Here is a 20,509-nt window from a genome sequence, read left to right as displayed (position 1 = left end):
ATAATACTTATAATATTTAATAATAATAATAATCATACATTTCATTTATAAGGGCCTTTCAAAACTGTCAAGGACACTACCGTTACAGGATATTTTTTTTCTGCGGGTAGATTTATGATTTCAGTGAATGCCATTATTATGTTAAATTTGGTATACAGGTACTGTTATCCATCCACCTCACTTTCTTCAGCGTATCACAACTGTCGACAGGCCCTGAACTGATTTGCAGCCAATTGCAACGCAATCAACAACCATTTGCGCACACAAGGACAACTCAGTGTTACAGCCATACATAGTCTTTTTTGTTGTTGTTGTTTTTTTTTTTTACTTTATGTTACTTCGGGTTGAGTGAACGCTGATGTGCGTGGCTGCCGCCCGTTTCAACAATTATTGTTTAAATCTTACCCCAATTGAAACATGAAACGTGTCTTGCTCCAATGTCTGATGCAATTTAAATAACTGCAGAAGGACATGACTCCAAATGGAACGTGACCAGCCAGCATCAGATTTTGCAATGTGTTCCACATGTAGGTCTAACACTCTTGTTAGTGTTATTTCAGTGCCCTCTAGATATTTGAATGTAGAGGAGCTGTACTATTGTTTTCATCAATAAGAATATGTCTGCACAAATATTATTCTCTTTGATTGTCGAGTTTGGTTGCTTTTTCTGTATTTTTAGCATGTTGCTCCACATTTTTTTCAATTATTGTTTATTGCTATGCCTGTTCATATTCTTTGCTGCCTTTTGAATGAGGCATAGTTGTAATTAAAAGAAAGTTAGTTTGTCCTGCGTCACTGATTTTGTGTGTGTGTGTGTGTGTGTGTGTGTGTGTGTGTGTGTGTGTGTGTGTGTGTGTGTGCGTGTGTGCGTGTGTGTGTGCGTGCGTGTGTGTGTGTGTCTCATGTTAACACCTAGTGATTATATCCATGGCAAAAATAACCTCTAATCTCGTAATACACTTGTGGGTTGTCAGCTGCAGCACCCTTTATAGAACACGGCGTTCAGTCTGCCACGATGACAATACGCATTTTGGAGTTTCAATAATGTCGTTTCAATAATGTCGTTAGAATGTGGGACCGAACTGGGGAAACCAGAGAAAACCCTCGTAAGCTCTGGTAGAAGATGGAAACTTCACAGAGTGAGGTGAAGTCAGTGAAGTCAACTTGCTCACCAGTCGACGACCGGGTCGGCCTTTAATTATGAGGGGAAATTATCATCGGGCTGTACAAGACCCACACAGTATTTACAGTACAAGAGTCCAGTTATTTATTTATTTATTTTTTATTCACATGTGATTATTAAGAAGCCTGACAGCAGACTTCTTGCAGCGCAAGAAGCTACCCAGTATGGTCAGGGTAGGCAGGAGGGGATGCGAGGGGCTGTCCATCATAGCTTTTATTTTGGCTAGCGTCCGTCTGTTGCTCACCTCCTCCAGAGAGTCCAGCAAGCAGCCCAGGACCGAACTCGCCCTCTTGACCAGGCACTCCAGTCTTTTCCTGTCCCGGGTGGTGATGCTGCCTGACCAGTAGACAAGGCCATAGGATGGCTGAAGCGACCACAGAGTCATAGGGGTGACCCCTGAACCCCAAAAGACCCCAGTTTCCTGAGTAGGAAGAGGCGACTCTGTCCCTTTTTGATTAATCACTTGACTTTGTTGTTTGAAGCATTTTAGATGAAAGAGGAGGGGATCAAAGCGTCATTTTGACAAGTGGATCCTGGACGTTGTGGTGAAATGTGCACGCCCGCTACAACCTAAATGTTGAAAGCAAACACGAAGCTGTATCATCCATTGATGAAAAACACTTTCTGCACTTTCTGTTATCAAAGTCAGTTTTATTGTCAAATATGCTAATATGTATGACATACAGCACAGATGAAATTACTGTCCTCTCAGACCCAGCATGCAAGGCACTTATAATGACTTTCATCCATCCATTTTCCGTACCGCTTATTCCTCATTAGGGTCACGGGGGGTGCTGCAGCCTATCTCAGCTGTCTTCAGGCACGAGGCGGGGGACACCCTGAATTGGTTGCCAGCCAATCGCAGGGCACACAAAGACAAACAACAGTCACGCTCACACTCAGGGACAATTTGGAGTGCCTGCCATGCATGTTTTTGGAGTGTGGGAGGAAACCATGAGGACCCGGAGAAAACCCACGCGGGTCCAGGGAGAATATGCAAACTCCACACAGGGAGGCCGGACCGGGACGTGAACCGGCGACCTCTGCACTGTGAAGCTGGTGTGCTAACCACTCGACTACCGGGCCGCCTTATAATGACTTTAACAAACATAATAAACATAAAAACGGCAATTTGCCTGGAGAGGGGAGCCGCTGTGCATAAATTGCAAAATATCTGCTCAAGCAATCCAGCCCCAATGTAAAGTCTAATATTTTAGACCTCTGGGAGACACCAGCAATCACAAATAATTTGCAAGAGGAGAATAAAGTCAAATAATCCAAACTTCGAAACTGTCTTCCGTCTGCTATGTGCCAAGGTCTCATTTGAATCTGGCTGGAAAACCCGGTCCGTGTTTTTCAGAAATGTTGCTCAACTTGTATTAAGTTTGATCTGAAAGATGGCATGTTGTGAGGTGTGTTCTGTCTCATGGAAACTGACGTCTTTCGGAGTTCAGGGGTCACTCCTGAAGACATTCAATGACTCTGGTCGCTTCAGCCATCCACTATGGAATTGTCTGCTGGTCAGGCAGCATCACCACTCAACCGACTGTTGTCAGGCTTCTCAATTCTCAATAATCACATGTGAAAAAAATGGACTCCTGTACTGTAAATATGTGTTGATGCAATACAGCTACATATATCACTATACCTTTTCTTGATTTCTTACACATTTACAGGATACATCTCAGTCTGCTGAAATTTTTACTACGCTTAGAATATCTTGTACCCGCCCCATCCCCTTTCAAATTGCTGCTGTGGACTGCAAATTTCCCCATTGTGGGACGATGAAAGGTTTTCTGATTCTGATGTTGAACTAGCAGATTTGAAAAGCCTATAAACACAGGATATAAAATTAGAATCGATCATTTACTCATGCAGACCCTCATCCCATTGTGTTGTTCCAGATCCAAGAAGCCGCTGAGGAGCCCAGAGTGCTGTGTATAATCCAGGACGTCACCTGTGCCAAGGCGGTCAACACGAGGTTGACCTTCAAATTGCCAGGGTCCACTGCCCTCTCCAAACTCTATGAAGATGTTGCCCACAAAGCAGGATATGTCAATGGTTCATTTGAACTGACCTGGGGAAACACCCAAGATATGGTTGGGGAATTTTAAACTACACCAATTAAAATGATTTCGTTGTATAAATCAGATTTCCTTTACTATGACATGGTCGTGTGACATTGAGACTGTATTTGAACTTTGAGAAGGCTGATAGTAATGTCATGTTTGAAAATGACACATGGCAGAAAAGTTTGATTCAGAACTGGATTTGAACATACCATTGTGCACTTGTACAAAGTCAATGTAGTTTTGGCCCAATGTGATTGCTCGTGTTTGCTGATGTCGAATCATACAGAAGGAGGGCACTCTGTGCTCTTTTGTGTACATACTGGCCCCTTTTCTTAAAGCAGCCCAAGGTAATCCGGCTGTTGACCCTGCCAAAGCCTCAGGTTCTGTGCCTGTTGTGATCTCACTGAGTAGGTCAGTGGATTAATGTGTGCAATGTTTCCATTGCAGCTCTCTATGCTTGCTCATCCTCAGCACAGACATTGGGAAGAAAGTGTGTGTCGGCTCTTTTAAGTTCAGTATGGAACAGAATGATGCTAACAGCATTCTGTAAACAGACAAACTCAAAATAACGGGATATGACACCGACAGTACCTAAAGCCTGCATCTTACTGAGCGGCGACAGTTAGCCATTCTGCGCACACGCACATTATTGTTACGGTTTGTTTAATGTTGCAAAGACTCACATTTTGGCATTTACTCACAATAACAAATCTTATGGAATAAAAACCCCTGCATTGAACAAAAACACATTGATAGTTACTGTCAAAGACTGATATCTGAATATTCCTCCTCTGTTGTACATTCAGACACCCCTAGAGCACAGCGGAGAGGTGTCACTTCTGGATTCTGGGTTTGAGCCTGGCGGTAAGAGGAATTTTCTTCAGCTAACAGACAAAGATGGAGAACAACCACAAGTTGCTCCGGTGAGTGGCGCATAGATAATTAAATGAAATGCAAATGCTTTGCTTGGCTCTTTAGTTTGCTTGTGAGTTTAAAGGCTGGATTTAGGAGTAATGGAAATTTGAATCACTGTTTTAGTGTGATTGTTGGATCAGGTAAAACAAGAGGTGAACACCGTAATACAACCACCATGCCCATTGTATACCTGTAAGTCTAGTGTTATGATCAGTGCTTGTAATTGAATCAAAATTCAGGATTTATGTTTTGGCACTTCTGCATGTTGAAGTGATTGTTTTTCACTTACTACACAAATGTAAATTTGTTTCTCTGTGCGGCCATGCATTTAGGATGAGTCAGGAGCAGCAGATAGCAGTGAGCTGGATGATGGTTCCCAGGAGCAATTCATTGGGCCCCTTCCCAGAAACGGCACCATTGGCTGCAGTGGTGACTGCAGTAGCCCTTCTTACTCCTACACCTCCATCCTAAACAAATCTGAGACAGGTTAGGTATTGTCACTTGTACAGTGTGTACTGTACGTGGACAACGTTGGCTGTATTCTTAATTTGCTCTCTCCACCACTCAAGGTTACGTGGGTCTGGTCAACCAAGCAATGACCTGTTATTTGAACAGTCTCTTGCAAACACTGTTCATGACTCCAGAGTTCAGAAACGCACTGTACAAGTAAGTTAAAATGCAGCGAGCCCATTTATCACAAGTGATATGGTCCCAGATTACACAATCAGTGGAATGAATGAAAATACTTTTTTTTCATAGTTATACTCCATTCCTGTGTTCAAGTCATAATAAGAGTTTGCTTTTTCTGTTACCTTTAAAACATGTGCAATTGTTGCCTACTTCAGCTGGGAGTTTGAGCAATCTGAAGAGGACCCAGTCACAAGCATTCCCTACCAATTGCAAAGACTGTTTGTTCTTCTCCAGACAAGCAAGAAGCGTGCCATAGAGACAACTGATGTGACGCGAAGCTTTGGGTGGGACAGTAGTGAAGGTGAATTTTTCAACATCTCCCCTAATTGGACTAATGTTGTTCAAGGGGGAAACATCACATCGTGGTGTTTATCGTTTCTTCTTCTTCCTTTTTCCTATCCTAGCTTGGCAGCAACATGATGTGCAAGAACTTTGCAGGGTCATGTTTGATGCCCTGGAGCAAAAATGGAAGCAGACCGAACAGGTGGGAGACTGCACAAACAAAAAAAATAACCCCACATCGCACAAATAAATACATGTTTTTAAGCCTTTTTGTAAGTAGGGAAATTACATGTAGTTTTTAACATATTTGTTTTCAATTAAAATAACAAACCATGCAAGATTGCGAACACTGGGGCCTTTTTCTATGCGGACCACATGCCTGACATGATGACAAATAAGCCTATCAGTGAAAATAATGCAATTTACCAAATATCCTGCAGGAGATAATTTTTTTTAACTATTCTCGTTGAGATGAAAACTGAAGATGTCCGGTACAGCCAAGCTTGAAAAGTAAATATATTTTTTCTAACCTTGCAGTCACAAAGCAAATTACAAATGAGACAAGATAAATTCACACACAAGAAATGTGATTTAAGGTTGTCTCTGCAGGGAGACTTTACAAAGTTGCATGGAAATGTGTAATCTTCTACATATGTATAACAATTACGGTAAGGCTAAACTGGGTTTAAAGGTTTAAACATCGATGGCTCAGATTTTGTAGCCATTGTTTGAAAAGAAAATTGAAATTACATATTCAGAATGCTGAAAGAGTCCTTCCAAACTTGGTACTCCAGTGAAATGCAAAAAAGCCATGCTGATTTCAAACAACACTACAGGCTTCAGGAAGAGCTGCTTCCATGTGAATGTTCCTGTCATGGGACAAACGCATGGTATTAAGAATACATGAAAAGTCAATGGATTTTATATGATGACTGTCTCTTCAAATTCTTTGAGAGTTTGTCTTTCATTGTGACTCATGTTCGTGAAGGCCTTCCTTATGTGTGACTTTCTTCAGGCTGACCTGATCAATCAGCTGTACCAAGGAAAACTCAAAGATTACGTACGTTGTCTGGAGTGTGGCTATGAGAGCTGGAGGATTGATACGTACCTGGATATCCCTCTTGTAATTAGACCCTTCGGAGCCAGTCAGGCCTATGGCAGTGTGGTGTGTTTTCCTCTACATTCCCCATTTCACATGATGATGCCACAGAGGTACTCATTTAAAAATATTTTAAACTCAAATTTGAATTTGGTGTTCCAGGAGGAGGCATTGCAAGCTTTCATTCAGCCGGAAACTCTAGATGGGCCCAACCAGTACTTCTGTGAACGCTGCAAAAAGAAATGTGATGCCCGGAAGGTGTGTTCACTGTGAAATGACTTTGCACAATCTGTATGCAGAAGAGCCACTGCGAGAATTAAATTATTCCTCAACCGTATCTATTTTGTTTCAGGGATTGAGGTTCCTGCATTTTCCTTACCTGCTGACGCTGCAGCTGAAGCGATTTGATTTTGACTATACCACTATGCATCGCATCAAGCTGAATGATAGCATGACTTTCCCAGAGGAACTTGACATGAGTCCATTCATCGATGTCGAGGATGAGGTGAGAGCAGGAGTGGTTGGGACGCATATGTAGATCATTTGTAGGCCGTAACTTACGTATGTAAGCAGCACTGATGTTTGTCACATCAATCATGAATAGTAGAATAGAACACTAGTCCAAGTTTCATTTAAAATCATTTTTATTGTGTTCTGTTTAAATAACATCTGTAGAAGTCTCCTCAGACAGAAAGCTGCACCGATAGTGGAGCAGAAAATGAAGGCAGTTGCCACAGTGACCAGATGAGCAACGATTTCTCCACTGATGATTGTGTGGACGAAGGCATTTGCCTGGACAGCACTGCCAGTGCAGAGAGGGTGTTGAAGCCAAAGGTATTATTTGCTTGACAAATGTCAATGTAAGAAAATAATCAGAAGAAGCAATTGAGGACAAAGCATGCCCAAGATCATTGTTTTCATTTTAAAGGTTTTGCTTTTAAGACTTATTTTCTACTATGGGTGCAATGAAACCACTTTTTTCAAGCCTGAATAGTGGTACAGGTTTTTAGATTAGAGGACTCTCTGATCCATGGTAATGCCATTACATTTTGTGATTAGGATTAAAAAAACAAAGCTTCAATGATCATGCCCTAAATTCACTCAAATACACAATCAAATATTGTTCAAAAATTGTATTGAACATAGGAGGGCTCTATATTTAGTTTTGGACTGGCATCACCGGTGCAAGCAGCTTTATTACTTTGTTGCATCAACACAGAATTAGTTACCCCTACCCCTTCCTTTATCTTTTTTATATTTAAACCAGTGTTTGAAATAACGTCTGCCCGGGGCAAACAACTTTTACGTCAGGCGTACAACTTTCAAAACGTCTCGGCCCGGTGGCGGACAACTTCTTCAAGGAAAAAAAAGTTTTTTCAAATCAAACGTTTGTTTTATTCAATAAAGTAACCGCTACAAGCACATTGCCACAAGCCACGTGGACTCCTCTTTGTAATTGCCAAACGAACGTTCATTTGGCAATTTGCATTCTCAGCACGGCAGCCAATCAGAAGCCTGTCGTGCTTCGGACTATACCGTGACTGTAATGTGTACTTGAAAGTTGTGAAAGGGGCTTAGAAAAGAGGAGTCCACATGGCTTTTAGCAGAAAACGCAACGCAAACATTGCATTGTGCACCACAACGACAAACGACAACTGGCGCAAAATCTTCAGAAAGGGATATTTACCATAAAGTAAGCAAGGGAGCATTTGTGGTAGGTACTTCCTTAAGTAAAAAAACCTCCTTTATACGTACTTCCCAACATTGTTGTTGTTGTTTTTTTTTTCTTGATTTGTCGACTTATTTTTTCAAGTTGTGAAAAATGGGGCAGGCAACTTTATGGCCAGGCAGGCAACTTTGCAGAGTTGTCTGCCCTGGTGTCCGCTAACTTTTTGTCATGAGTTTCAGACACTGTTTAAACACATGACAGTATTTGATAATGTATAGTTGGATCAATTGACGTAATATATATTTTTTGTATGATGTAAAAATTGACTGATTGAAACTATATTTGCTAAATATTTTCCTTTACCAACTGTGTTTGCTACAAGCAGCAGCTGACAAAAGTAGGTCGGTGATTTTAGAAGACATTAGAACCAGACAAAAAAGGAAATAAATTAATGGTAAACCCATAAAATATTGCACAAAAAATAGTACAGAGCAGTGAAATAATAGCTGACAGGTAAACGACTTTAAATTTGTTGAATTTGTATTATTTAGCAAATTGGAATGCTTTCTATAAACAAAAATATTGCCATTCATTTTGGAGACCTTTAAACACTCTAGAACCATTAAAAAAAAGTATATATATATATATATATATATATATATATATATATATATATATATACACGCGACTGATAATTTTATATAGGATTTAATGTCTGAAGGTCACCAGAATACATAATCCTTCTACCAGTGCCTTTGCTGTATGCACTGGTAGCGGTATTAAAATGTCCTTGCACAACTTGTTTAAATTGTTATGAGCACATATTGAAAAAAAACTTGTGAGCACAATGGTCTCACTTTCAAGCCCTGCTTAAAATACCTTTCTCAAATCACTCAAATAGAGCATTTCTTATACACATGGAATAACCATATTTCATGAAGTGGCAGGTAACCTTGGCCTCCAAGCGCGCAGTGTCAAGCACACATGCAGAAATATATCATCTTTCTGTCTGTCGTTCCATAATTTGTGTGCAGAGACTAGTTATGAAAGGGTTTATACAGTACTACTTTTTTTTAAGCCAGTTGTGAGTGTTTCCCTTTGTGTTAACATTAAGATAACAAACTTATGCAAGACAGGTTCATGTCTTTTTCTACTGTACAAAGTGTGATTAACTTGATGTTAGATTTACGGTTAATTGTAAGTGGGTGTGTCAATAAACTGCCCGAGCAAGCATGCGTTGACTCCTTGAGAACTGCTTGCTCTCCCAAATTCCACAAGACTAATAACTTTGATGCTGTGAAATGTCAATTTCTCCACTGTAAAACTAATAAAGGCTAATGTATTCTAATCTAATCTACCTATTTTATCAGCACATCGAAAGTATTTATAATCGTATTCGATTTAACCCTTAAGGCATTATTACATGATTTGATGTGAGCCATGAATTATGCAAGCAAACACAGCAGGTCATGATAGTTGTAATACGCAAAAGCAAACAGAAAGAATTTTCCCCTTTTGTCATACTTACTCAATGCAGTCATGATTAGTTGTTGCTTTTGTCTGAGCAAAAATATTTTCGAACACTTTTTCTCAGAGTCTGCCTAGCTTTGAGCTGTTCTCCGTCATGGTCCATTCGGGAAGTGCCGCAGGCGGGCACTACTATGCCTGCATCAAATCCTTTACTGATGGCCAGTGGTACAGTTTCAATGACCAGCATGTCAGCAAGGTCAGTATCAACAACCACTGGGAGGTATCTTATACTCCGGATGAAGACGAGAGCTTCATCGTCACAAGCTCAAATGCCCGCAGTGTTCTTTTTCTTACCAAATAATCATCAGCACTGTCTTGTCTCTTTATTCCTGGTTGATGCATTTTACTTTCTGGATAGATCACCCCAGAGGATATCAAGAAGACCTACGGGGGGTCCTCAGGGAGCAGAGGATATTATTCCAGTGCCTTTGCAAGGTTGGTTTGTATATTTTCTCTAGCCTGCTTTATTTTTATTCTGTACATGACATGAGTAGGAATTCCATTCATATGTATGTTTTTGTTTTCTCCAACAGCTCTACGAATGCTTATATGCTGATTTATAGATTGAAAGATCCTTCAAGGAACGCAAGTAAGAAAAGTTGAATATACAGTGGTTAATGTTACAGGTGAAATGTGTTAAACAATACAATACAGTAAAGTCTCGTTATATCGATATCGGATATATCGATAGTCCCGGTTATATCGATACTATTTCTATGCACGCATGGAGAAAATTACATGCAAACAGGGTCGGATATATCGATAGTCCCGGTTATATCGATATTTTTTCGGACTCCCTTGAATATCGATATAACGAGACTTTACTGTATAATACAATACATATTGATTTATAAGGCGATTTAACAACAGCTAAAGCTGTAACAAAACATTTACTTGCAAAACTAATCACTGATTTAAATGAAACTATTTTGAATCATGTCTCCTGTCTGAAGAGTATTTAGCTGTGGATGACTTCCCAGAGCACTTGAAGAGTTTGGTTGAAAAGGAGAAAGCGTCTGAGGAGCAGGAGAAGAAACAGCGAGAAATTGAGCGCAATACTTGCAAGGTGAACAAATGCTTGCTTGATTCAATATCTGCTCTTCAGTCTGCATATAAAAGCAGTCAGGCATTGCTTCTGTATTTATTTTATCAGTCGCTTGAATTCTTTACTTTAGATCAAGCTTTTCTGCATGCACCCTTCAAAGATGATGGTAGAGAGCAAGCTGGAGGTGCACAAGGATAAAACTCTTACGGAAGCAACAGAAATGGCCTACAAGGTTTGTTTGTGTATTCAGTCCTTGAAATGCACTATGTGATGAACTCATGTCAACATAATCATGTATTGAATTTCAGCTTATGGAGCTGAAGGAAACAGTCCCTCTGGACTGCTGTCGCCTGGTGAAGTATGATGAGTTCCACGAGTACCTGGAGCGCTCCTACGAGGGTGAGGAGGACACGCCCATGGGCCTTCTACTTGGAGGGGTCAAGTCCTCTTACATGTTCGACTTGCTGCTGGAGACCCGCCGGCCAGAGCAAACGTTCCTGCCTTACAAACCTGGAGGTGAGAATCCTGGTACTTCATATGCACTGTCTTTGAAAGGTTTTCTTGGGGACAGGAAGAGAAAAAAAACACACTTATATACATATGCAATACTGGTCAAAACATTGAGTTTTGAATAGAAGTGTCCTTTTTTTCATGTATTATTATTTTGTTTTTTGCCACGTTACTGTAATGGCACTCAACTTTCACCCTGGCATTTCCCCATTGTTGGAACGTCTTGAACCACTTTTATAGATGTTATAAACAACACCGAAAAACATTGTTTAAAAATAATAATAATAATAATAATAATACATTTAATTTATAAGCGCCTTTCAAAACTCTCAAGGACACTTTAAAGTCACGGGATATTTTTTTCACGGCACACACGCCAGCGTTCACTCGACCCGCAAGTAACATAAAGTAAAAAAAAAAAAAAGAAACAACAAATACCCTTTGAAATCACATCCACTCTTCTTTCGTTTTAAACTCCACTAGACTATGTTTTTTTTAAATAAAGCTCTGAGATTCATATTCACATGATGCCATTTCTATAAGCTACAAATGCATGGTGTTTGGGTTCAATAAATCTAATTCTGATATGGGTCTTGATAATGTTGAAAAAATATTTTTTTTTAAATGTGTTGGTCTTAGGCCATCTATTTATGTCATTAAAATGCAGGGTGGGGTGAGGTTCAATTTGGATCGTTCATACAATAGCCTGCTTAGGCAACATTGGATTAGGAATGCTGATGAGGTGATACCGGTCGAAGTCGGCAATCAGACCAGTCGTTATAGTCAGAACGATAGGAACTATCAGTGGAGCAGCTGCAGTGGGTAGTCTTCTGCTCCCCCCAACCTGAGAGCAAGGACCTATCATAGCAGAGTCCGGCACCGCCATGTCTGGACAGTAGGGATATATGTATATATATATGTATATATATGTATATATATAGCAGCATATATATGTATATATATATATAGGGCCTAAACTACCAGTAAGCAACCAGTAGCTGCCGAAGTTTCTTGGATGAGAAGTGATACGTCCTACACCTTCAAAGAAGTACAGATGACGGCCGAAGAAACCTTTTCATCGATCTTAGTTACTTGAAACATTTGAACCATAAATGATTGTGCACAGAAAATATGACCATGGCACGGAAACTAAAGATAATTGCATTTTGCTTGTCCCCACTTTCCATTTGTGTATATGGTGCTGTCTTACCACAGAGGTTATGGTGAAGGTTCATGTTGTGGATCTGAGAACTGAAACAGTCGCCCCTCCCATCAGTGTTCGGGCTTACCTGAACCAGACCATCACTGAATTCAAGCAACTTATTGAACAGGTTCACTTTTCTTCTCTTTTACTTCTATCCTGCGGCTGAAACAAGTCACTGAATAATATGATCACTGTATTTTCATGACCATATGGTACACTGTATTAAAAGGCATAGTGTCAGTTTCAGGTGCTATTTCTATGTTTAACACACACAAGGTGCTTTTTATTTATTATTGGACACAGGAATAGTCAAATATATGCTAGCTTAAAAATATGTGTGCGTACAAGCAAGTGTATATTTTTTTTAAAAAGCAGATGTATTTCCCTTTAGGCTACAGGTCTATCAGCAGAAACAATGCGTGTTGTTCTGGAACGTTGCTACAATGACCTGCGGCTGCTGTATGTTCCAAGCAAGACACTGAAAGCGGAAGGTTTCTTCAGAAGTAACAAAGTCTGTATCCTGAATTAAACTCTGTCTTAAAAGTTCACATTTTTTTTTTCATTTTGGTAAATAAAACCATAACCCCAGATCTCTCACCGTGTCTTTTCCATTGTGTTTTCTGTTAGATTTTTGTGGAGAGTTCAGAGTCCGCTGATCATCAGGTCGCATTTACTGACTCGCTGCTGTGGAAGCTTTTGGATCGCCACGGGAATACTATTCGACTACTCCTCTTGCTGCCTGAACAGTCTCCTGGCACTTTAGGCAGCAGAACTATTTGCCAAAAGCTTGCCGGTGACTCGGATGTTTCCTTTGTAGGGTCAAAAGCCAACAGGAAATCGGTGGAAGCTATCCTCGAAGAGAGCACAGAAAAGTTAAAGAACCTGTCTCTGCAACAGCAGCAGAGATATAGCGCCAGCGACAGCCAAAAAAGCTCTGACAACAGTTACTTTGAACATATCGAACGCATGAGCCAAGAGGTGGACTCAAATTCACCCTGCGTAGCTGCAGACAACAGAGACCTTGAAAACCGGATCAGTGGCACGCCCGGGCGTAGGGTCAGGGTCCCATGTGAACCAGAAAACCACTTTACCTGCGAAGAGCGCTCAGACTCTGAGGTAAACAATGACCGCAGCACCAGCTCAGTGGACAGCGACATCCTGAGCTCGAGTCACAGTAGTGACACGCTGTGCAATGCAGACAGCGCACCAGTCCAATTGGCCAATGGCTTGGACTCGCACAGCATCACCAGTAGCCGTCGCTCCAAAGCCCATGAGGGCAAGAAAGAGACCTGGGACACCGCCGAGGAAGACTCGGGGACGGACAGCGAGTATGACGACAACGGGAAGGCAAAATCGGAAGCCAGGGTCTTGTACTTCAGGACAGAACCTTATTTCCAGGATGACGCAACCGACAATTCACACAAATGTATGAATTCTCTATTCATGATTAAGTTAAAAGAACCTGTTTTGTCCAAGTAGTCATGAAATTGACCCCTCCATAGCCCCCCCCCCTGCCCAAAATAAGCTTTGTAATTGCTTAAAAACACCCTAGGATGGGGGCAAAGAATTGCTTTAGTCGAAATGAAGCTTGACTTCAGCCACAAAGATTCAGCACAAAAGTTTTGGTTAAACGTGCTGTCTGTATTTGATTCCATTGAGCTGATTAGAGTTTGTGCAGTGTTTGATGCCTACTAACCAATTTTGTCTGTGCATGCTTCATTGATAAGTCCATAGGTTGGTTGTAAAAATGGAGGAAAACATTTTGTTTCCTTATCTGACATCATTATTACTGAGGGCAAATAGCTAGAATGATCTTTCAATAGTTAGAATGATCTTTAAATAGCTAGAATGATCTTTTATCTGTCGTAAATGTGAAATTGGTTTGCTTACTATATTGCTATGGAGTTTTAAAGCAAGGTAACAATCCTAAATGAAAGAAAATACTACACGACATATAAGACAACATGAAAATTTCTTCAGAGACTGATATTGTTGTTTATAAGCGGACAAAGACGGTCCCAATACACATTTAGCTGTCTTCCAGACGTATGTGAAGCCTTTAGCATCTGACAGCATGTGCTCTGTGGTTTTTGGAAGCATATCATTCTCCTTCTCACGGCTTGCCAGTTCACTTTTGAGCATCACAGCAAAATTGCCATCTGGCAATATTTTTTTTCTGTCCCTGATTGCTGTTTGTAGTAATTTGAGGAATGCGTCAGAGGTGTCAGTGGTCGTGTCTCTGATGCATCATTGAAGAGAAAGGGTCAACCCAACCCAGTGTCATTGCACACCGAACATCCACAGAGTCTTATGGAGAGTCTTATTGCTGGACTTTAGTTTCTTCAAATCTCACCAGAGAGATGAAAGCAATGCTCTAGTCGCTGCATTACTAGTTTTTCCAGCACTGACTGGTGTTTTGGGCATGTTGGAGGAGTGATTGACATATTTTAACACAAGCAGGACACTTTTTTTACTTTAAGCCTTTGACAACCTGATTGATACACTTGTATCACCTTCGAAGATCTGAATCAAGCGTTCATTTAATGCCGAGATTCAGTGCAGCCCTCTGAATAGACTTTTCATCAATGGTGGTGGTAGCACAGCTTCCACTATGCTGTTGATCAAACCGCAAAGCCTGAAGTGGCAAATGCTGATGGGTTTGCTTCAGAAATGAAATTTAGATTTGGATGTTTGGATACTCTGCTGGACCACACCCATGTTTTAGGGAGAAGAAGCCCACATTAAGTTGTTTCCTGTGATGTTTCTCAGGTTTAGTGGTTCACGTGGACAAGAGGATAACGTTGGCAGCTTTCAAATATAATCTGGAGCCCTATGTCGGCGTCACGTCTGCCCAGTTTAAAGTGTTTCGGGTTTACGCCAACAACCAGGAGTTTGAGAGCGTACGGCTCAACGAAACGCTGTCGTCATTCTCTGACGACAACAAGGTCGAGATCCATTTGTACAATTTATTGCACTCCGTTGCATTCCATTAACACGTTGACCTCTATCACATCCTTCAGATAACTATTCGGCTTGGGAGAGCCCTGAAAAAGGGTGAATACAGAGTAAAAGTGTATCAACTGCTAGTAAATGAACAAGAGGTGAGAATTAGAGCAATAACCGCAAAAATAATAATAATGCCATTGCAAGTGAGTAGAACTCTCATCTCTCGCGTGTGTCGTATAGCCCTGCAAGTTTCTTGTCGACACGGTGTTTGCAAAGGGGATGACTGTCAGACAGTCGAAAGAGGAGCTGCTCCCTGTTTTGAGAGAGCAGTGCAAGCTTGACCTCAGCATTGACCGGTAAGTCTGCACATGTATGATGATGAGATGTACATGCATACCAAACAAATGTATTGTTGCATATTCAGGGTGCGTCTCAGGAAAAAAACGTGGAAGAATCCAGGCACAGTATTTCTGGACTACCATGTTTATGAAGAAGACATCAGCATTTCCTCCAACTGGGAGGTTTTCCTGGAAATCCTCACTGGTAATTTTTTTCCCATGTTGCACTTTTTGTCTCAATGCACAGAGTGGCTCAAAAGTCCAGCCTCTGTTTTTAACCAGTGGCTTACATTTGGCCACTGGTTTTGCTCCAGTATAAGACTTGAATCACTGGTGACCCAAATTAAAATTCTTTGTGACTGAAATGTGTCAGTTCCGTTCCAATAATATTGGAACGGCACGGTCCAATCCTTTTGTTTTTGTTGCATACCAAAAACATCTCGATTTCAGATCAAATGATACATTTCAGAAAACAATTCAGAATTCCAACTGTTGTTTCATGGTGTTCGCATCTTAATATGAAACAACTCAGAGCACCTAACAACTTTTCAAGTGAGCAAAAATATTGGAACAATTGCCTGGTGCTCAAGTTACCTTTCAGATGGATTAGATAGCCCTGTTTTTGGCTTTGCGCTAGGTCATGGAATCCCAATATGGTTCAGCAGTAGAAAAATAGATACATTGGACTTTAGTTAGCCATGACATCTGAAAGTGCTGCTTGTTTCTGTTTTTTCCAACACAGGAGTCAAGTAATTCAATTTAATTCAAAGTTCATGATGTGGGAACTGGCACAATATTCACATTATTACACGTGCTAATTCGACAATCAATGCTCTTTGAAACTTTTTTCAGAACACGAGAAGATGAAGTCCATGTCGCAGCTGGCTGTCCTGACCCGCAGGTGGAGCCCGTCCAGCATGCAGCTGGGTTCCTTCCAGGAAGTGATTCTGGAGAGCAGCAATGTTGAGGAACTCAAGGAGAAGGTACTGCTGCTAAATTCATTTGACGCACTGATTATCACACATTTTGGATTGTCGCGAACATCTTACTTCATGTAAGTGTCGTGACATGTTTTTTATTATTATTTTTTTTTTCATCGCAGCTCAGTGAAATTAGTGATATCCATCTAGATAAACTGGAGTTTGCAAAGGTTAGTGAAATACTTTCTCCGAAACCTCGTTCACTCTTGGCCTGTTTTCTAACTGAATTTCCTTGCGTGCGGTGTCTGCAGGGTCGAGGAACGTTTCCCTGTGACATTTCTGTGCTTGAGATCCATCAGGATTTGGATTGGAATCCCAAGGTGTCTGCATTAAACATGTGGCCCCTGTACATCTGTGATGATGGGGCCGTGGTGTTCTACAGGTAAGAATCGAATGATTAAAATCATGTGCTGTATTTAAAAAAATTACTATTTAATTACAAAACAACTAAGAGTGTTTCATAATATTTTTCATTGTGATTATCCTTTTTTTAATCTCATAACCGACCACAATACTTGCCTCACAATCGATTATCTTTTAGTTAGCTGAAAAAAACTTTGTATGCGTGTCGCATATATGTCACAACTTAAGTGCCCAGTTTACCTTTATTTTAACAATTGCAAGGAAGAAAGTTCCACCAAATCTTTATTCACCCAAACTTATTTTATGTTATATTTAACATGCAACTTTGTTAAAAAGAGGGAGAGATGAGAACAGGCTGTTTCAGGGAGTATTTTAACTCATTTACTGCCAGATGTGAAAAAATGTGACCACTGCAGTGCCAGCATTTTTGTCTTCTTCACCTAAATTCCAGGACTCGCACAATATTGAGTTTTAGGACTACATAAACATTAAATTCACCGTAAGAAACCTTCGACTCTCTTTTTCATCAGAAAAAAAGTTAATTCCCATGTTATATGGATCTGGAGTAATATGGGGTGCAAGTGGAGGCAGCTGTGCAAAAGGCAAGTGCTGTCCCCTTGTGGAAGGGAAAAAAACCTTGCCAGAGGTCTGATCAGCGTTTTATCAGCACCCCTCCGCTAAAAACAAAACCCGAACAAATTCTGAAATGGCACTCCACATCATATTTTCAATGGCAATGAATGAGTATAAACATTTGGGTATCACTTTTGCTACAATGATATTTTCTCTGAGGAAAACATTTAAAGGAAAACCGACACCTCCGGACAAGTTGCATCCATAATTTGTAGAATCACTTCAAATGACTTCTACTGAGCGCATTTTACAAAGATTTCACCGCATATAGCGATCTTTTACATTTTAAGACTCGCACTGAATATTCAGGAAGTCTTGTTTTCGAGTTGATGACGATTCCCTACGTGACATCACGAAGGGAAGGCCTGTGACCGAGAAAGCGACACACAATGCATTTTAGATTTTTTTCGTCTGAAAACACCGTGTTGATCGTGAAATTAGAAGGGAAACTACATAAATAACGCAATGGTGAATCATTGTGTGTCGCAGCCCATTGCGGTAACACACATAAAGAAGGTGTAAGGTTACACATCTTGTGCATTTTCTGGGCGCTACATTGGAGTCCAGACGGCTCGAATTGATACGAAATTACTTCTTTAATTACAAACATTTTTACTTTCCTCTTCAGAACTATTTGAATCATATTCATAACTGGATGAGTAACAACAAAGCATCGTCTCAGAATCTGAACTCTCTGAAGTCATTTTTTTGATTCTGGAGCGAGGCAGTGTGTGACCAATAGTGATGTCACGAACAAGGGGGCGGGACTTTCTTCTGCCCAGTTCCAAGCTCATTTTGTGGCAGTTTTGGGACACTAAGTCATTTTTATTGGTGTTTTGCATTTGACTGTTGTTTTCATCCAGTATATTAAGCCGCTTATCAGAGCCGTAAAGCCGCCCGTGATTGGTTAAAGTCCGTGGTAGATGACAGATGGGTGGGTTTTACACACACACACACACACACACACACACACACACACACACACACACACACACACACACACACAAAGGAGACCGCCACAAGCACACGAACATCAGATGTTGAGACGAGAGAGAAAGCTCTGACAGCGCTACAGAGTAAAAAATGACACGGTGGAAAGTGGATGTTTGTCCGATTGGTTTGCTCCACTAATATGGCGATTGCTCTCTTTCACCAGGTGAGCTCACAGTTAGCATGCAGTGTGACTAAATGAGTAAACACGCATCAAACTTCCGCTATCCAAGCGCCGAATCGCTAACTCTGGTTAGCTTCCTCGTTCGCCTCCACTGGTGCTCGACTGCTCTGCTCCGTTGGAAATGGGCTGATTTGTCCGCTGGAAATTTGTGTAAACTTACACCTTCTTTATGCGTGTTAGGCGCAATTGGCCGCCTCACAACGATTCACCATCGCGTTATTTATGTAGTTTTCCTTCTAATTTCGCGATCAACACAGTGTTTTCAGATGAATAAAAGGACCCAAAATGCATTGTGTGTTGCTTTCTCGGTCAGGGGCGTACTAAATGTGATGTCACTTCGGGCATCGTCATCAACTCGAAAACGAGACCTCATGAATATTCAGCGTGGGTCTTAAAATATAAAATATATTGGAATACTGGATGTTTGGAATACTGAAATCTTTGTAAAATGCGCTCAGTAGAAGTCATTTGAAGTGATTCTACAAATTATGGACGCAACTTGTCCAGAGGTGTCGGTTGTCCTTTGAATATTTGCAAGCATTATTTTCTCTTGGGCAGAGATAGCACCGAGGAACTAATGGAGCTGTCAGAAGATGAGCGCAGTGAACTCATGAAGAAGGAAAACAGCCGCCTGCTCAAGGCTGGACATCGAGTCAGCTACTCGCCACGGAAAGAGAAGGCCCTCAAAATCTATCTAGACGGGGGTCCAGCCAAGGATCCGGGGCAGGACTGAGTCTCACATCCTGCGTCATTGAGATCTTCCAGACACTCTCTGGGACTCGGTGTCAGTGTGCTCTCTGAAAAAGACTTGAACGTCGAGCGAGGTTGAAATGCTCTCTCACCCTCCACTCTGAGCTGGGAAACCCCATTGTGCACTCTTAGATTGTGTTGTACTGTAAAGTTTAAAGGGAATCTCAGACGCTATTTCTGACATAAAATGAATCAATCACTGTTGAGACAAATTGGCGTATAGCTATGGAGATGCGCTAGCATTGAGCGTGTTCACTCAGTCGTCTTCTGTTTGTTCGGTCTGTCTCGATTGTACCACTTCCCCTGTGAATTTTGCGCGCTCACAGCTCTGTTAATCATCTTCCATTGCTTCACCTACCTTTGAATTCTATCTAAGCCAGCCTAGGTCACGGCAAAAATTAATTCTCTCTGTGATGTAAGTTTCCACTTCTCAGTTCATCTGCAATGTTGCTGAAATGAGGCGCCATGACGTTGAACGCACGTTTGCTCTTCAGATGAACTTTTTCGCACATCATCACTTCAGATTCCGTCCGATTACGCTCTGCAGTTCTCCACTTGGGAAAAATCAAGTAAAGATGATCAGCATAACAACGGTCTTGTTTTTGTCAATCGTTTTCCTCAGATTAGTATAATCATTCATACCATACGCGCCCATGACTGCCCACCTGTTGTCTTTCTTAATGTTTCCTGTTTTTCTTTTTCTTAACCTTGTGTGTCTCATTCTGAGAGAGGATGGGAGCTCCCTCATTGGAATTTTTCAGCCAAGAGCATGAGGTGGAGATGGCGCTTAATAAACCCACTGCTACTAAATAGATGGACACCAGAGGGTGGAGAATGTTCACCAGGCCGCACGTGTCACGGCCTGTCGGGCTTTTGACGGTGCCACCAGCTGTTGACTGTAAAAAAATGTTGGTTTTTTTCTCTGTTGGTGTTTCTTTTCTTTTGAGATTCAAATCCTGTGTGAAAATAGTTTGAGAACATTTTAGAATTTAATTAAAATGCTTTATTTCCTAACCTCAGTTTTTCTTTCTCAAAACTAGACAACTTCTAGAACTGCCTCACAACAAGCATTTCGCGGCCATAAGCGACGAGTGTACACGAGATCAGCGATTAGTTTTCGTGAGTC

At 41.0% G+C, this 20,509-nt stretch overlaps 1 protein-coding gene across 3 annotated transcripts in view; it reads left to right on the top strand.

Annotated features, from left to right (window-relative positions):
• Nucleotides 1-20,369, top strand: part of usp47 (ubiquitin specific peptidase 47) — a 24,760-nt gene extending 4,391 nt beyond the window's left edge. Inside the window, exons 2-28 of one of the 3 annotated variants that reach the window (XM_088992485.1) lie at nucleotides 3,088-3,282; nucleotides 4,062-4,178; nucleotides 4,503-4,656; nucleotides 4,740-4,836; nucleotides 5,016-5,161; nucleotides 5,265-5,344; nucleotides 6,158-6,307; nucleotides 6,404-6,499; nucleotides 6,594-6,746; nucleotides 6,929-7,075; nucleotides 9,505-9,636; nucleotides 9,799-9,875; nucleotides 9,974-10,029; nucleotides 10,394-10,506; nucleotides 10,616-10,717; nucleotides 10,794-11,001; nucleotides 12,211-12,326; nucleotides 12,591-12,710; nucleotides 12,827-13,625; nucleotides 14,969-15,144; nucleotides 15,220-15,300; nucleotides 15,386-15,501; nucleotides 15,570-15,688; nucleotides 16,336-16,466; nucleotides 16,586-16,633; nucleotides 16,715-16,845; nucleotides 19,192-20,369. In XM_088992485.1, the coding sequence (XP_088848611.1) occupies nucleotides 3,088-3,282; nucleotides 4,062-4,178; nucleotides 4,503-4,656; nucleotides 4,740-4,836; nucleotides 5,016-5,161; nucleotides 5,265-5,344; nucleotides 6,158-6,307; nucleotides 6,404-6,499; nucleotides 6,594-6,746; nucleotides 6,929-7,075; nucleotides 9,505-9,636; nucleotides 9,799-9,875; nucleotides 9,974-10,029; nucleotides 10,394-10,506; nucleotides 10,616-10,717; nucleotides 10,794-11,001; nucleotides 12,211-12,326; nucleotides 12,591-12,710; nucleotides 12,827-13,625; nucleotides 14,969-15,144; nucleotides 15,220-15,300; nucleotides 15,386-15,501; nucleotides 15,570-15,688; nucleotides 16,336-16,466; nucleotides 16,586-16,633; nucleotides 16,715-16,845; nucleotides 19,192-19,366 (4,035 nt within the window). In that variant the 3' untranslated portion in view covers nucleotides 19,367-20,369. Of the gene's footprint in view, nucleotides 1-3,087; nucleotides 3,283-4,061; nucleotides 4,179-4,502; nucleotides 4,657-4,739; nucleotides 4,837-5,015; nucleotides 5,162-5,264; nucleotides 5,345-6,157; nucleotides 6,308-6,403; nucleotides 6,500-6,593; nucleotides 6,747-6,916; nucleotides 7,076-9,504; nucleotides 9,637-9,798; nucleotides 9,876-9,973; nucleotides 10,030-10,393; nucleotides 10,507-10,615; nucleotides 10,718-10,793; nucleotides 11,002-12,210; nucleotides 12,327-12,590; nucleotides 12,711-12,826; nucleotides 13,626-14,968; nucleotides 15,145-15,219; nucleotides 15,301-15,385; nucleotides 15,502-15,569; nucleotides 15,689-16,335; nucleotides 16,467-16,585; nucleotides 16,634-16,714; nucleotides 16,846-19,191 lie in introns of all 3 variants that reach the window. The other 2 variants (XM_088992484.1, XM_088992483.1) reach the window with 2 other exon arrangements.
• Nucleotides 20,370-20,509: the final 140 nt, after the last annotated feature.

The sequence above is a fragment of the Hippocampus bargibanti genome, linkage group LG03, assembly GCF_051943395.1.
Source record: "Hippocampus bargibanti isolate YZ-2025 linkage group LG03, ASM5194339v1, whole genome shotgun sequence".
Lineage (NCBI taxonomy): Eukaryota > Metazoa > Chordata > Actinopteri > Syngnathiformes > Syngnathidae > Hippocampus > Hippocampus bargibanti.
Note: the sequence above shows the minus strand (reverse complement) of the source record. Positions and strands in the feature narration are given on the sequence as shown.